We start from the raw sequence: 18,326 nt of genomic DNA, 5'->3' as shown, positions 1-18,326 counted from the left end.
TCGCCTTTCCGTCTTGCTCTGGCTCTAAAAACAGGGAGATTAGATTGGGCTGAACATCTATGCTGTGAAACGTTACAAAGGATGCCTCTCCTGTGATTAACTGCAGCCCGCATCATGAGCATTGTCAGTTTCACTAGTCCAGCAAGAGGAAGCAGAGCAGAGATTTCCACCATTGTGCCTGCCTGCCCTGGGAAACAAATAATCACCGTGTGTGCGGGCAGGCTGGTTCACACCGTGTCACACGGGGTTAAAGAGTTCCTACTCCTGGGCACCTCCGAAGCCCCTTGTCACTTGAATGGGAGATATGGCCCGTGACCATCTGAACTTCATTATTTAGTTTACTGCTATGTTGTATCATAAGATCAACTACCTAGAAATACTTTCTGCCCACACCCCATTTCCTTGGTGGGGGATTTATAGGCCTCTTTGGCAAAATCACCATGAGATGGAGCCACATGATTCTCTGTCTTCAAACAAACAGCCACCCTGCTGCCACTGATCAGCGTTCCTGGGCTGGCTGTGATTGGAATTTAGCACTGAGGGTGACTTAATTGGCACAGGGATCTGTTAAGCATATGCCCCACCACAGGCATGCCATCTGATGTGCCCACAGGATGCCCACACCTCACACATGCTCATGTCTTGCTGAAGAAGGGAGTTCTGAGGAGATCATTGATGGCAGCTCACACTGTGGATCAGGAGAGAGCAGCCTTAGATGACAGGACTGCAGGGATCTCTGTTGGTCTTCTGGGTAACATAGCTTTCCAATTTCTAGAAAGGAGTCCTAGTTGGCTTTCTGTGAAGTGTTAAGGATCACGGATGCTCCTGCCTCCTAAATGAGGCACTGTGTCAGTTACCTGGAATTTGGAAGTATTTAGCACGCTCTGGCAGCCACTGCCTCAGAATTCAAGGTTAGAACATTGTGTGCTTACTGTGGCTATAATTGATCCTGAGACCTACAGAGAAAATCCAGGACATTGATATGAATGGTTTATTGCTGAGTTGGAAACATTATAGCAGGGCCAAAAGGTCTAGGGCTAGACCATGGACACTACCCTGAAAGGAGTAATGAATTCCTCTCTTTCTCTTGTCCAAAGACTGAACAGACAAAAAAACAAACAAACAAACAAACAAAAAAAACAACCCGGTCATTAGAAGTAGAAGCAGGTTGTGCTGCTCTGTGTCCACAGGTGCCCTGGGGCCTGGGTACTCCAGGAAGTCAGGTGGATCCTATTCATGGCTATGCCAATGATGCTGTCATCTCAACCTGCTGTGATGACCTACCCTGTCACGAGCACTGAAAAGCAAGGATCAGGCCTCTGAGAAGTTTTGTTGTTGTTGTAATGTTTGGGTCACAGACTCTAATCTTCACTGTGCTATCTGTGTTCTCGTCTAGAATGAGGGGATATTATGGATGATCAATTAATATTTCCTGAATTCTGAATAAGTGAACCAAGTGGTTTGATTTCCTCTAAGTGGGGATGGGAACACGAAACAAATCAAAGGGACCTTTTTCTGTGAAGCGCAGAGGAATTTGTTCAGGGTCCGTTTTTCCCGGAACCTGTTCCTAATTTGGAGGCTTTTCCATACCCAACTTTATAAGTCTCAGGAATCATGTTTCCCAGAACTGTCTTGGTACAATGCCCTTGCTTTTCCCTTCTATGGTATAGAATCTCCTCTCTCAGTGTGAAGTCAGAAGAAACAGTTAATCAAACTCACAAAAAAAAAAAAAAAAAGGGAAGGAGCGAATACTGAAGACACCCGTGCTAATTTCTACGTAATTTGTACTTATGATCCGTTTTTATCCTTCACATCAGTGTTCCCCAGGAGTTAGCATCTTGCCCTTTACTGGCACTCTCAGATGGGCACACTGAGGTTCAGGAATCAAGGATGGTGGACCATGCGACCCAGCTATGGGAGCTGGGAACTTCACCACTGACCTTTCCTGAATATTTAATGAGTAGCTAACTTGAAGTGTATATATTTGACAGTTAGTTGTGTAAGCTTCCTAGAATATATTAAGCTTACCAGGGTAAGTCATACACAGACAAAATAGGCATCACTGTCTGTGGGGTAGCACCAAAAATGGTGGGCAGGGCATCAGGCCAGAGCAGTTCAGTACCAGCCTGCCAGCCCTCTGCAGCTGAAAAGCAGTAACAATTTATTCAATTATGTTAAGCGCCCATTAAAGGAATCCTAAGCCCTCCCCTGGGCCATTTCAGTTCTAAGAGATTGTAATTGTTTGAGACTAACCATGATTTCTTCTTCTGCCTTCAGGTGATTCTCATTTTGACAAAGTTGTATGACTATAACCTTGGGAGCATCACCGAGAGCTCACTTTGGAGGTACGTAGATAAATTAGGTCTCTAATTACTGTATTGTTTAAGCCTGGTGTCTGCTAGTGCTGTCTCTTGAAGTCTCATTTCCTGGTGGGAAGGTTTCTGGTTCTGTGCACTCCTTTCTTTTCACTCTGTCTCCTGTGGAGATGGATAGACTTTGTCTTTTGGCAGGCAGAAGTAATGCCTTCTTGTCGTGGTCAGTGAGACTGTTGTGTTCCCCTCTTCCTTAACTCTTAATGTGTTTTGATTCCCATGGTTCTCACTGATCTGGGAATTTATGAAGAAAGGGGCTGAGTTTCCCATTGGAGAAAACTTTACCTCAGTTTCCAAGTCAGCAGGAGCCAATCTCCTGTCAGGGGCATGGCTTTCGCAGTTTGCTGTCCATGGTCCTGCAGTTCCCAAGCAGCACACAGGCAGGCCCACAGACATATGTATGTGCATATACCTGTATCTCAGGGCTTCATGTTGTACTTCATACACATACAAATTGTGTGAAAAGAACCCACTATGTCAAATGAATGGATACAAATCATTTAGAGACAGAATATCTCATAAGCAAAGATGTTTTGGGGGTGTTATCAGTCTGAATTTAAAAAAAACAAACAAACAAATGTTCAGTAACCCAATACAATCTACTTTACTGTTTCTTTGGGTTTTCTATAGAGTGCCTTTTTCTCGTTCCTCTAAATGTTACCATTCTAGCCAGCCTATATCAGATGGCCATGCCTGCACCAGCCCCTGAAATCCAGGAGAGCACTGCCTCTGAATGGTTACTCCCAGCTCATCTTGTAATCCCAGAGAGACATCAGCTTTGTCTACATGAAGCCGAGGGGTGGGCCAAGGCTAATGCTCGGCACTGTACCCGAAAGCTTGGCTGTTTTGGTTAGTGACTTGATAATCATGGAATTCTTTAGCACATTTAGTGCCCAGCGCCTAGTGTATTATTTAAATTCAGTAAGCCTTGATCAGAATGTTCATGACTCAGTAAATTTGTGTCTCCTGATAGTATGTGAATTCTAGTGTGTGTATTCACAAGAATAAAAGCCCATACAGTGTACCTGTCATAAGCAGTGCAGACCATAGACTAGACAATTAAGAGACGTGCAGCTTAGTCTCAGAGAGGTAGAGGGCATTTGCAGACACAGGCCTACCTGCACTGTGGCAAATACTCAAAACCACCCAGGAGAAGGTGGTACTAGACCACTCAAATACAAAGTCAGCTTGCTCCTTTCTCTCTGGTGAGACTATTAAGGGTAGGTTTTTCCAATCTTAGTGAGGGAAGTTCATGAAGTAAAAATGGCTCCTGCCATCACAGTGCTAGAAGCAGAGACTGGAGCATTACCAGAGCTTGGTAGCCATCCAGACTACCCAATAAGTCAGCTCCAGGTACATGAAAAACTCTATTTTAAAGAAATAAGGCAGAGAGTGCTCAAGGATGCATCCAGTAAGTTGACCTGTGTTGTTCACACAGCACAAGCATGGTTCATGCCCTACCACAGACATAATCAAACATAATACACATAGAGATTAATAATTAATATACATGCATAACTTAGTAGGATTTTTTAAGTACTGAGAATCTTATCAGCACATTTTTCTACTTCTTTAAAATACTGACCAACAACAAGATCCAAAGCCTGAGTTAAGCCTTACTGTTTGACATTCTACCAGCGGAATACTACAGAGTCAATTGTCAGAGGCCCTCTGGGAACTGGAGTAGGTGGGGGCCAAGAGCCAGTTGACCTTGTACTGAAGTCCTTAGGACTTACAGCTCTTTGGATCTATGAGACAGGGATGACAAGCTACTATTGTACCCAATTAATGAGATTTACTCCCTGTTCGGGCTGCCATCGATTGCACCTTAATCCCTGAGCAAGTTGCTGATTTTGTTTTGTGTTTTTTGTTCGCTCGGGGGAAGCAAACTGAGAGGGTCCGGGTGAGCTGACACGGAACAATTAACCACACCTGAGTAGCAACTCTAGCTGATAGTGGATTAAGCCTTGAGATTTGTGGGGAAAGCCGCTTTTCCCCTTTGAAGCAAGATAAGCTTAAAGGTTTGGATAAATAAAAATGTCAAACCAGGATACAGTATCTCCAAGAAGTAATATATTCATCTTTCCTCTCTCTTAGTATCTCCAAGAAGAAATATATTAATCTTCCCCCTCTCGTGTCCAGGGTAATCAGCCCTCTGCAGAGAGGCCTTAGCTAGTGAGGAAGCCCTAGGCACTTCTGAAGAAGAGGCTAGCCTGCACCTTTAAAGGTGCACACACCAGCATGGCCTCTGTCAGAGAGGTTTACTGTTGCAGGTGACTGATCAAAAGCAGAATCTCACATCCCACCACTGGATGGCAAGATATTTCCTCTTCCCACTCCAGACACTCCAGGGGAGCAGTGAAGAGTGTCTTGGGTCAGACTGTTAACTTCCTACTTTGAAGCGTGTTTTTCCTACCAAACCTAGTTTTTACTCAGCTGTAAATAAAAGGCTATGAAATGGAAGTACACACTCTAAAAACGATGTGTGGAAATGTCCCTGTATGGTTATTTCCTGTATTAATACACATCCAATGATGTGGTTCGTTTCTGTGCTCGCTGCTGTGCACCACCACTACCTGAAGGCCTGCGGGCTGCCGTTTCACACATCTCTACCCTTCCCCTTTGCATTTAGGATTCATCACAGTTTTCTAGCTTCTCCTTTTCAGGCCGTATCTATAACACACAGCAGTGACTTTGGCTCCGAGACTTTCACACTTACGTTATTAAGATTAAATTGGTAATTTTCTAAACCAAGGAAGTAGTATGTGTTCATTATAATGAGCCAGTTAATTCAGCAATGTCTGAATACACCATGCACTTTCCACACAGGTCCAGCCTTCTTGGCGTTGGCATTATTAACAGTAGCCGATGGTTTTGTTCAATGTTTGGGGCCCAATTTAAGTGTTAATCAATATATTCAACTAGGGATAATTTTGTGTGTTTTCTTGCTTATGGCTGTAGAAGTGTTTATTTCCTTCACTCTGGCAGTCTATTTTCTTTCACTTGGGAGTAAATCATACGTATATATCCAAAGTAACACATTTAAAGATGAGTCCAAGTTGCAAGTGATCCAATATGTGGAATACACATATTGAGTTAAACTAACTCAAGAAATGCTTTCTGAGGAGCAGGAAATGTTCTCTGTGTATTTATTCTTGAACCCACCCAATAAAATTATTCCTGTTAGTATCTCCAGTTTCCATAAGAGAGAAGTGAGGGATGGGGAAATTCAAGAGCTTCCTGAGTGGCTGTGTGATTATACAGAGTGGACACTCATCAGTCTGTTTTCTTAACATGCATGTGCCTGGCTCTTGTTTACCTTTCTGATGTCTCTTTAGTCTCATTTAGTCAATTTTAGTTATGATCTATAGTACTTAAAAACAGACTTGTAGGCCTGTCCTTATATTTTCATAGCTTGATCTCTGCAAAGTCCCAAGGCGTTCTAAAAATGCCTTCACTATACAAAAACCTGCATTATAATGTAAGTAAGTATCTGGACTACATCCCAAGAATGCTGGAATAATATATTCAGTAGCAATAGCTGAATGCAAATGTCTTTAGGATTTCACTAGGTTCGAAGGGTTTCAATACTTGTTTTCCACCGTGTTTTTCTCCCAGTACATTCTAATAAGTATGATATTGAGGATCTTTACAGTTTTTGATCTAAGGTCTTGTGGACTACTTTTGAATCATACAAAGAAAATTGCCTCTTCTTCATTAATGCCATGGTGTATCATGTGTCTTTGTCTTCTAATTGTTGTCAGATGTCTATTGATATCATTCAATTCAAGAAACAATTCAAAATCTAATCAGAAGTAGGTACTCTGTGTAGATAGAAGCATGGTAAGTGCAAAATAAAGCTGTGCACAAGATATTAGGATTTTTGTCTATTTCCACTCTAGTTAATAAAAGCACATGGTGGCCGTGTGTATATAAAATGTCTCCACAGGCTCATGTTTGGCAGGATTGCTCCAGCTAGTGCTGATACTATGAGATGCTTGTATCATATAGACTCCGGGATAATCTGTAGAGAGGGTCAAAGCGGAATGAACTCTGAGGAGTTGGCCCCTAGCTGAGTGCAGAAGTCACTGGTTGAAAGTTTTTATATATTTTCCCTGTTCCCTTTTCCTCTCTCCCTGATTTGTGTGCAGCTTCAGTACACCACATTCTCTTTGCCATGATGTCCCAAAAGCCATGCAGCCACCTAAGCATGGACTCAAATATCTGAGACCATGATGCGAAGTAATTTTTTTATCTAGACAGTTGTTAGAGAGACTTAATGGTGAGTAACCTCATTATATCTTAGTTTCCTCTTTGTTGCCCTCCCCTACAAAAAGAAAATGGCTCATACTAAGTATCAATGAAGTCTGTTTTTCTTAGAAACAATATATTAATAAATGGCTTAGATGAAGAGTTGTTAAAAGAGTGAGAATGAGTTGTCTTTAGGGGTGGGATCCCTGGTAGATGAAGAATGCTCTAGTAGATGGCCCCACATTTGTGTGGAGCTAGGCAGCAAACTGAACTAAGTAGGTTATTAAACGTAAGACTAGCTTGGGAAATGGGATGGAAGGAGGATCTTGGAAGAGTTACAGGAAGTAGTAGGGAGTGAGATAAATATAATCAAGTGTATTGTATGTATAATGTATACATATGAACCAAGAGACCATGGCAGTAATCACAAGGACCTACACAGGTTTAAGCAAGATACAATTATAGACCTGAGAAGGAGAAGTGAACACAAAATTCTACCCCTAATTAAGAAGTTATTTGCAATAGATACCTGCTTGGAAAGCAAAATTATATTTTCTCCAAGGGAGCTTTTTTTGGAGTTTCAGATAACCTTAGATGATCTTTATTGGGTTTTTTTGTGTTTGTGTTTTTACTGCCCTTGTATTAGATGTCCCTCTTTCTTGACCATCATCACCCCACTTACTAAAACTCTCCAGAAATGAAGAAGACTGTATATTATATCCTAAATAATACTTGTAGGCTCTACCAAAATGACAGGTGGTCTTGGAAGGCCACTCCATGTATGGAGCCTCTCCTTAGATTTTAGACTTGGACAGGCCAAATGTGAATCCAAAGCCCTTCCTTGTTTTAAGGGCATGGAGAATTTATTGAGTCCCCTTTCCTTGTTTTCTCATCCAAAAATGTAGGTTTTGTCTCATAGGATTCTGGTTGCACTGTGATAAGCCCCTATCTCCTACTGAACACACAATAAACAATGGAAACAGACAGACAAAAATGAGGGCTTTTAACACCTATTTGGTCATTATTTGAAATGACTCTCTCCCTATATAATTTGCCTAATAAACAATACTAATAGCCTTGTATGGCCGTTTGAATGAGGATGGCCCGATAGGTTCATATGTTTGAATGTTTTTGTCAAAGTTGGTGGGAACTATTTGGGAAGGATTAGGAGGTGTTGCCTTGTTAGAGGAGCTATGTCACTGGGCATGGGCTTCGAGGTTTCAAAATTCCATTCCATTCCCACTTAGCCCTGTTTTCTCTGCCTTGTGACTGTGGATCAAGATATAAACTTTCAGTCAATGCTCCAGTGCTATGCCATTTTCCCTACCATAATGATCATGAACTCTAACCCTCAAGATCCATGAGGGTTAAAAAAATGAGTGTTTTTTGTTTGTTTGTTTGTTTGTTTGTATTTGCTGTTTTTTTTTTCTCGGTCCTAGTGTCTTATTATGGCACTACAGTTGTAGTAGGAGCTGTTGGCTGTGTTCCTGCTGCCCCAGCTCCTGGTTGCCTGGCTAGCTTATGTCCCGAAATAACAACACACAAACTGTATTCTTTTAAACACTGCTTGGCCCATTTTATCTAGCCTCTTCTCGGCTAACTCTCACACTTGGACTAGCCCATTTCTAATAATGTGTGTAGCACCCCAAGGTGTGCTTACCAGGGAGATTTTAGCCTACATCCATCCTGGGTGGGAGCTTCATCGCGTCTGCCCGGGAGAGGGGAGCATGGCCTCTGAGCTCACTTCCTCTTCCTCCCAGCATTCTGTTCTGTTTACTCCTCCCACCTATGTTTTAACCTATGAGGCCAAGCAGTTTCTTTATTAATTAACCAATGACCTTCCTCCATCATACAGTAACTAAGACACTGTGTTTTGTTCATTCAAAACTTCCCTGGAAGTTCTATCAATGTGTACATTTAACTCATCCTCAAAACAATTCAGAAGATTGGCTCTAGCCTTGTACTACTATCATATATGAGGAAACTGATGTACAGAAGAAGTAACCAGCATAAGGTCATCAGGAGGATAAGCAATAGCGGAGGAAGCAGGTTGAGAATGCCTCACTGAGAAAAGCTACCAAGGCACGTGGTTAGACATAGATAAGATTTATGGATTACTTTGTGTTATAAGGGCTAGTTGATAAGAAGCCTGAGCGAATCGGCAAAGCAGTTTATAATTAATATGAGCCTCTGTGTGTTTCCTTGGTACTGAACGGCTGTGGACTGGGCTGAACATAAACTTCCAACTACTTACTTGACTCAGACTGCTAGCTCCCGATCCCAGACTCTGAACTCACAGAAACATTTCTTGTCCTAGCACTCCCTTAACCCCAGACAAGAATGCATCGGTTATATGCAAATTCATTTTTGTTCCACATCTAGTTTCCTTTAGACTGCTATTTTCTGGACATGTCTTACCATTTCTGAAAGTTAGGAAGTTTCATATTACCGCCTTTACCAATGTATCCCAGCACCAAGTACTATTCTTGTTTTATAGCATAATCAGCATTTTGATGAAGTTATTGGAGAAATATTTTGTTGAAAAATCATCTCTGTCATGTGTGGATTTAATTAACTGATATAAAACTGCTCCATCTTATATATCATGGGAAATCAAAGGTTTCCAGAAGTTCATTTATTCAAATGTCAGGTTGTTTTAATTTATTGTCAGTGCACATGTGCGAGAAGACAGATATTAATTTAATCTCAGCATGTAATTGACACTGTCACGCTGTGTGACTACACCTATCCCCCATGGGTGCTGGAAGCTAATACAATGTAAAGGGAAGGCAAATGTACACAACTAGCATTGTACTCATATACCTATACCCCCATGGGTGCTGGAAGCTAATACAATGTAAAGGGAAGGCAAATGTACACAACTAGGACTCTTTAGGTACAAATGTAGCCAATGTCTGTTGGTTCCTTATCACAACTACCCAGGCTGTACTCTCACCTCAGGTGAGCAGCCAGGCCAACAGTGGAGCCTGCAAGCAGTGGTGCTGGGCTGAGCTGTGTGTATCACAGGGCAACAAGGAAGAAGGCTGAACAATCAGAGAACTTTAGAAAACCCCTTTTTAATTCAGCTGAAGTTGCTAATATACTGCTCAACTATGCATCAAGCCAAGCACTTTTCGCTCTGCCCTCCTCTTTGCCAAGAGAAATAGTGCGTCGAAGAGTTATCCCTCAGCGTGGCTTCCTTTCTTTCTCCTGCTGGGATGTGAACAAGGTCATCACCCTTGGTTTATTGGCTTCAAACAATCTGTGATTACACGGGATTATGATTTCTTAGGTTGCAGAAGCAAGAGATGCAATCAATTTATGAAACGCACAGGACTGTTTGTTTTGTTTTGTTTTCTGTAAAATGTGTATTTATTTCTGCCAGCATTTTTAGGGACCAAGATTTAAGAGCTTTTGAAAAAAATTTATCTTTGAATGTCCTGCTTCATTGCACGTTCAAATACCAACGCTGAGCTGAGCCTAGGTGAGCTCTGCTTTAACTCTTTGGAGTTAGCAAAAGGTAAGATGCCACCACAAAAGTCTGCCTTTGCCCATTCAGTCCTTAGTCAGAGCAGCTGGGAAGTTTGTATTTATTATTCTGATCTAAACACATAGCCTTTGAATTGACCACACACTTGTATTAACCATGATTTGAGGTAGAAAATAAAGTTGTTTTCATCAAAACAAGAAATATTTTGTTTGGAAACCTTTGGAAAGTTCCTGGAATTTATTGCATCATAATTTTCTTACTTAATTTCCCATCATTTCACATCATCTCTGTGTCATTCCTGATCACTCTGTTACTATTCTCCTCCAGTTGGAAATCTGTCACTTTTGACATCAGAAAGAAAGAAAGAAAGAAAGAAAGAAAGAAAGAAAGAAAGAAAGAAAGAAAGAAAGAAAGAAAGAAGTTCTTCTAAATTGCATTTGCATGGAGACATTTTCTATTTAGGGTTATAGAAAGCATGAACATTGCTACAGCTTCCGTCAGGCAGCAGTGGGCTATTGTGAACAGTACAGCCTTGGCAACTGTAATTTTTCTGACACAGCGTAACTATGGCTGCTGCTGCTGGCCTCGACATGATACTCTCTTGTCAGCTTTCCAGAGATTACAGGCTGGTGCTGTGGGTCTGAGGTTACATATGAACTCACGGACTCTGCTTGTCCTTGATGCTTTGCTTGTTTGTGTTAGGGTTATATAGTATTTGCAGCTGGTAGAGTTTTACCCTCAAATGGTTCCTTGGTTATTCGTTCATAGAGCATTTGAAACATAGGATACAGTTAGTCATGAGGAAGCATGTGGGATTGGGGCTGGGGAGGTGAAGTCAACTCCTTCCTAAAGTTCAAGTAGTATGGAATAACCGAGGCAGTTGATTTTATAACAGTGCTGATTGGTTTCTCTGTCCTCACCAACATGAGGGTCCCAGGTCGTTGCGGGCTGAAGATTAATTGTTATACATATTCCACATGTACTCTAGATACAGCTCTGTGGGAAATATTCAGAGTGAAAATTGGGAACAATTCTCGTATTAAACCTACTGTAGAATGGGTAGGGAAAAGGTATAGTTAGCAAAGTAGCTATAAATGTCAAGCTATGGGTTACATATGAGTTATGTAGACCAGAGCAGAAAGAGCCTCGGTTTGGGGTCCTTGTCCCTGAATATCCTAGGCCCTACTTTCGTCTTTGAGTTGGTATTATCTGTCACTCATTAGTCCCTAGATGCACCAGAAACAGTGCTGCCCAGAAGAATCTATATGGCGTCCTTTCTTTCTTTCTTTCTTTCTTTCTTTCTTTCTTTCTTTCTTTCTTTCTTTCTTTCCTTCCTTCCTTCCTTCCTTCCTTCCTTCCTTCCTTCTTTCTTTCTTTCTTTCTTTCTTTCTTTCTTTCTTTCTTTCTTTCTTTCTTTCCTTCCTTCCTTCCTTCCTTCCTTCCTTCCTTCCTTCCTTCCTTCTTTCTTTCTTTCTTTCTTTCTTTCTTTCTTTCTTTCTTTCTTTCTTTCTTTCTTTCTTTTGAAACAGGAAGGTTGAATTCAGATCTTTCTGTATTCTACACCAGCACTCTACCCCCGAACCATCTCCGTGGCCCTTTTTTTTTGCTCTTTCCATTATTTTTCTTTTGCTTCGTTAACATGGATCAATTTTAAAAATCTACACGAAACACTTTCTTCCTAAACGGACAAGGGTCATCTTGAAACAATTCCATAGCCCCACAAGTCTTATCCTCCCACCTCCTTCTCCCAAGTGATTGAGACTACAGGCCTTCACCATTGGACATGATTCCCTTGTAGATTATTTGTCAGTATGACAAAAATAGATTGCAGTAACTATTTAATCTCCTCAAGCCTTCATTAATGTTACCATTTCTTGGCATCTTTTTGCTGATAATTTAGTTTATTTGGTAAAGAGATACAGCTTGCTCACTTAAGATTTGATGCAACTTCTGTGTGTTTGGCCAGGTGATTGATTTATCAGAACTGTTGTGGCCACGAAGATTAGCTGGTGGATTATTTTGTGAGGAAGTTTTCTACTGAGTCTAGGACTTTTATTTTAGTTTCCCATGGGGCTTTTAGCATTGGGGCTTGCATCATAGTCAATGACCATTTTGATGCATCTTCCCAAAAGAATGAAGGTACAGCTTTCTGCTAGGCCTTGTGTTTAAGTTCTGTCACAGAGGCATAGCTGATCTCTAAAGGAAATCAGTGTTTAGGAAATCCCTGAACCAGATCTATGCTTTCAACTTCTTTTTGCTCATGAAGACATTGACCCATATAAGTTTTCTCTGTGAGAAAATATAGTCCAAGTCCAGATGAACAGCAAGGCCTCCTTACATGTGAGCAGCTTTTATTTCTAGAATGCTCCAGGGGCTCCTCCTTTCATGACCCCAGGATGCAGTCCTTGCCTTGCTACTGTGACACAATACCAATAAAAGCAGCTTGACAAAAGAAGGGTGGTTTTATGACTCACACACATAGCGTACAATCCATCGTGGCACAGAAGTCAGGGTGCCAAGAGACAGGCACCCTCAAGTAGTGTAGACCTATGATTTGCCGATCTCAGCTCTCTTTCCACTTTGTGTTTAACCTGGTACCCAGCCATAAATTGGTATTGCTCACATTTGGATTCTACTTTTCCTTTTCAGTTTACCTAATCTAGAAAATCCCTCACAGATGTACGCAAAGGCTTGTTTCCGTAACAATTCTAAATGCTATCAAATTTAGAATTGGGGTTCACCTACACAGGGCCTGAAGACATGTGAGCCAACCTACTGTGAAATCGACTGAGTTAAAAAAAAAAAAGTTACCCTGTGACTTTCTAACAAATCCAGCTCCTATCTCCACTCGAGTGCCTCTTTTCTATGCTCCATCTCCGATTTCTGCTTATTGGTTATAGGATCCTAGAGACGTGAGTGAGCAGCCACTCTGTGGCTTCGCCTTAGGAAATCATATAACTGAACGCCGATGAAATTCCTGCTGAGACCCAGGTGGAAACAAGAAGGGGAAATTTCTGTGAAGAGCTATGTGCCAAATGCAAAACAAGGTGTTGGCTTGAGGCCAACTCAAAGACAGGAGCGGAAGCAAGTGTGGTTTCCAGCAATGAGTTGGTGTTCAAGAGCAGTTATCTCTCTCTCTCCTGTATTGCAGAGATCACTCTGCAGCTTCTCAGGTGGTAGGAGATAATGGCTGGCATTCAGATACTCTCCAGTCTGATGGCAATAAGGAGCGTTTATTCAAAAGGATTGAGGTTACAGGCTGCTAGTTCTTCAGTTTAATTTTTACATTTCAAAGTATGTTGCAGAAAGGTTAGAAATTGAAAATGGAAATTGCTTTACCTACTTGAGTTTCCGGCATACTTTTGGAAATAAAATCTAAACAGTAAACCTCCTGAAATGATCGCTACACTGATGAGTCCTTTGAAATAGCATAATCTGTGCATGCCGAGGCTGTGTGAATGTAGATAGAGATACAAATCTTACCGCTACCCTTGCTTATCTAACCTCTGGAAAGTTGTCTCATGTTTATAACCATGGGTTTTTCATTTATACCATAATATTATTTAGACCAGTAGTTCTCAACCAAATGCCACGACCCTTTAACACAGTTCCTCATATTTTGGTGACTTCCCAATCCTGACGTTAATTTACTGCAATGCCATAACTGTAATTTTGCTACTGTTATGAATCTTAATGTAAATACGTAGCATGTCTGATACGTGACCTCAGAGGGGTTGGGACTCACAGGTTGAGAATCACTGCGCTAGACAAACTCAGATTAGAAAAAATGATTTTTGACCTAGCTCCAACATCTCAAATGTGTGTTGCTACCCAAAGGTCTGCCTTATTTATAACAGATGCCCCATTACATTTTGCAACATCAATGGAAAGAGCGTGAGTGTTCCTACTTCTTTGGGATTTTTATATTACAAGCATCCACTACAATATATTAAGGGATAATTGATGGTGTACTGAGGCAGAGAAGCTGACTCTTTCATTGTGGCTTCGCAGGTAAAAGTATAGCATTTCAGAGCCAGCGGACTGGTGAACAGCAGAGTTGCCTCCACTAAGCTAGCTTATCTCTTTGAACCATAAATTTCGAATATTATACTGGAAATAATAATTCCACTATGCAGGTTATAGCTGTTAAAAAGTGTCATAAACATAATTTATTCAAGGTACAAACAACCGAAATATGGGACCTCTGATTGTCGAGGTAAAGAGGAGTAAACACCAGCTGCCAGTCTCGCTTTCACTTCGAAGTGGATGTTACAGAAATTCTTCCCTCACTTCCAGCTGTTACAGATCTCTGGCATGTGTATAGGGTCAACATGCTGGAAGCTGGAGCGACGGTCTCAGATATTAGTTACCATTAGAAGGACAGAGAGTAAATATGTCTGTTTGGTAGTTTATTCTGCTGTGGTGGGGCCCACCGATACTTGTGTTGTTGTCTCTGTAAACCACTGGGAAGTAGAACCCTTGGGAGTGTTTAGCTTGCAATTTCCTTGCTGAGTATGATCAGAGCAGAGAACAGTGCTGATCACATAAGTGGTACTCAATAGCTCACTATAATGAATCAACACGTATCACCTGTTGATCCTAGGCCTGAAAGTAGGCTGAGGATCTCATATTCAGTGACTTTCCATCCTGCATACAATAGAGTCACCTGGGTAGCGTTTTTAAACAGTATGTGTGTGTGTGTGTGTGACCCTACCCAAAACTAACCAAATCCAATCTTTTAGATGAACCCCAATGATAGAGAGTTCATAAGCAACACTTGTGATTTTAATATGCAAAAGACACAGCAAATGGATAAACACTGCCCCACTGTTCTCCCGGTGTTTGCTCAGCTTCGCTGCTCACACATATGACTAATTATTTGCTTCCGGCATCCAGGTTCCCATGTATATGTTCTGCCATCTTTCCACTTGTCATAGCTAAGACGTTCGACATTAACATGCATGTCAATGTATTACCGACAATAAGCATGTAATTTCTTTTGCATTCCCTCCTTAAATGTGCTGTCCATGTAAACCATAAACTTAGATCCCTTTACAGTGACAGAAAACAACCATGTAAATCAGGATAGATGGAAGTTATTAATGGAAAAGATTTGAGAAGCTCCAGTTTAGACTGTTTCAATCACAGCTCTCTGTCGTCAGGCTGTAGCATCTGGAGTGTTGAGGCAGTGTCTAAACAGTAGCTTGAATTGGTGACAAATATTTATGCATTTCTCTTGTGATACTGTTGTAACAAACCCGTTAAGATGCCACTGCTATTAGAAGATGGCTCATCTTGCACAGGAACTTATGATCGACAGAGAATGTTGAAAACAGACTCATGTTGTCTGTTTGCTGAGAGTGCCCTTAGAAGAAAGGATTGTCTGGATCTCTTGGAATCGTGTTGGTTTATTTTTCTTCAGTTGTTATAATTTTCATTTCTCTTTAGTCCCCATGGCTCACTAAGGTGCTAGGGAGTAGACAGACACACAGAGTGGAACTGGGGAGAACGATAGCTGTCAGTCGAAAGAAGAGCGTGTATGTACCTTCGCTTTGTCACCAGTGACAAGGCTCAGTAGCAACTTAAGATTCTAGTAATGTGCTGGGGTAGCAGTAGTGCTTCAAGGTACTCAAGGTGAGGGGTCTGGTGCCAAATGCTTAGTATCATGAAAACTATCAGCTGACGGAAGAGAATCTGCTTCATTCAGCACAGTGCTTTCTCAGTCAGCCTGTCATCTATCTATCTACCAGTCCACCTATTCATCTGTCTATCTATCTGTCTATCTGTCTATCTATCTATCTATCTATCTATCTATCTATCTATCTATCTATCTATCTATCTATCATCTATCCATTTCTTCCTTCCCTTCTCCCCTCTATTCCTTTCTCTTCTTTTTTAAACCTTAGGGGGTTCTCTCAAGATACTTCAAGAATATCATACAATTTTCAAAATAATAATAAACTTTTCAAATATAGTAATCTGATATTATGCCTTTATCGGTGAGGACAGAGGTGGATGGAATTTCCTGCCCTATAAATCAGGGACCTACTGGCTGCTGATCTGATTGACACATCATTTTAGTGTGAGATTACTCCCAGTGTGTAACTGTCAGATAGCAAACCCTGTGCTTTTCAGAGACTGCTGGAAACAGGAAGTCTTGTGAGCATTCCTGCAGCGTCGGAAGAATCTAACCCCTTCTTTCCTTTCTTACTGGCAAAATAGGTCCAGAATTTGTGGTGCATTTATCTTCAATCAACTGTTTCTTTGTCTCTTAACTTAGCTTGTAGATCTGTTTTCAAAGTAACTGATGTTAGTTAATAAATAGGACGGCAAGCAGGAGAAAGCTGTCAGTTAGCAGCTCATTTTGATGGACTCTGCTGTCTACAAAGAGTTTGCTGGGTGCAGAGTGTGGCAAACACAACTCCGCAAAATGCCTTATCCTTATTCTTCAGCATTTCCCTTATTCACAATGTGCTGTTCATGAAAACAGCAGGAGGCTGTCCCATGATGATGCCTCTGAACCAGTGACTATTCAGGTCACGAATAAAAACCAGCAAACATCTGTATTTGTGCACTTGGGAAGTTCTCCATCTTTCAGAGAAAGAACTTTACACTGGAGTCCAGTATGGTGTAGCTGAGTTTTCTGCCCTTGTTTCCAAGTCTTTCCCCTCCACCCTTCCCGACTCTTCTCAGAGCATTCTGAGACCCTGCTCTTGCAGCTGCTTTCCAGTCCATCACACTGAATATATTTCATTACTTCCCTGCATTGTCGTTCCTGTAAACCCATGATCGTAAGACAAGGTTGCTTTGTGTGTCCCTAGCATCGTGGAGTGCTTGGCACATTAAGCAGCCTCATTAAAATTAATTAAGAGAAAGAAGGAATCAGTAGGTAAATAAAGAGATGAAGACATATTTCTAGAATTTTCTAAATGGGATCTAAGTAAACCACTTAAATATTATTGACTCAGGAAGTTCTTCTAAAAAGATAAACGAAGAACAAGGACTTTCACAGTTATTTTCAACATTAAGAAAGGAGACACCCTGGGTTTATGGCTCAGGATTTCATTCTACAGCATGTGGGTGGGTTAGAAAACATTTATATGCATATTGCATTCTTGTCATTTCTGCATCACCACAGCTCAATCCTGCACCTACAACAATTACACCTTGGAAAACTCTAATTGCAAATGCCATTGAGGTTTGTTGAAATGATCTTGTGCATGAAAGGCAGGCCCCTCCCCTTCTTGCTGTCAGAGGGCTTTTGAGCAAATGTGACCAGCAGAACACTATACTTCCTGAGCTTTTGGTGGGAATTTTCCTAGAAGACTTACTTGACAGGCTGCATGATTAAAAAATAACTGTTCCTGATTCCTAAATGCCACAGTGCCCTCCCAGATTCCAGTAAGGAAGAAATAAAGCAAAACATGATGCACAATGTACCAGTTCAAACACAGGAATCTGTAAAAGGCTTTATGTAATGAAAAAACAATGTTATGATGAGAGCCACAGTTACACACATACACACACACACACCAGCTTCTGTGTGTCCCTTGCCTTGTAGTAGAAGGAGGTGAAGATAGCAGAAGCTCCCGTAGATACTTTGTATTCAGATATACAGCAGCCCTGCCACTTATTTGCAGGGTAAGCAGATGACTGTTTGCTCTATGCATAATGACTCTGTGAGGAGTGACCTTTCCTGGTGATTTTCTAACCAATTAGTCTGAACCCTTTAATTAATTAATTTCCTTAAGCAGAAGAGGTCCTCCCACCCCGTCTCCCTTAGCAATCATTCATTTTTACACCATCTTCAAAATTATTAGCTTGGGAATCTGAATGGCCCTACACCATTTATTTTCATTTTCCTTGCTGGTGTCTCAATAAGTGACTGACTACTAAGGTCTACGCTCTGTGTGGGTGAGTGTGTGTGTGTGTGTGTGTGTGTGTGTGTGTGCATGTGGGAGTATGCAGACACAGACACGCATGCCCTCGGAATTGTGTGTGTCCATTTATTTGTTATACAAACCTTGCTAACAACTTTAAATTTCAGAGCAGAAAAGCAGTGTAAGTGACAAAGTCTGATTTTCCCCCCAGGCTCCTAAAGCAAATGATGGAGATGGACTGGACACTCTGCAGTCTAGCCTAGCCTCTGCAGATGGACTGGACAGTCTACAGTCTAGCCTATGCAGATGGACTGGATACTCTATAGTCTAGGC

The 18,326-nt window shown here is 41.3% G+C and overlaps 1 protein-coding gene across 4 annotated transcripts in view; it reads left to right on the top strand.

The window, feature by feature from the left end:
- Window positions 1–18,326, top strand: part of Sorcs1 (sortilin related VPS10 domain containing receptor 1) — a 506,327-nt gene that overhangs the window by 183,810 nt on the left and 304,191 nt on the right. For all 4 annotated transcript variants that reach the window (XM_005352454.2, XM_005352456.3, XM_005352453.3 and 1 more), the window contains exon 2: window positions 2,278–2,345. In XM_005352454.2, the coding sequence (XP_005352511.1) occupies window positions 2,278–2,345 (68 nt within the window). The remainder of the gene's footprint in view (window positions 1–2,277; window positions 2,346–18,326) is intronic.

This window comes from Microtus ochrogaster, chromosome 8 (genome assembly GCF_000317375.1).
Source record: "Microtus ochrogaster isolate Prairie Vole_2 chromosome 8, MicOch1.0, whole genome shotgun sequence".
NCBI classification, from domain to species: Eukaryota; Metazoa; Chordata; class Mammalia; order Rodentia; family Cricetidae; genus Microtus; species Microtus ochrogaster.
Note: the sequence above shows the minus strand (reverse complement) of the source record. Positions and strands in the feature narration are given on the sequence as shown.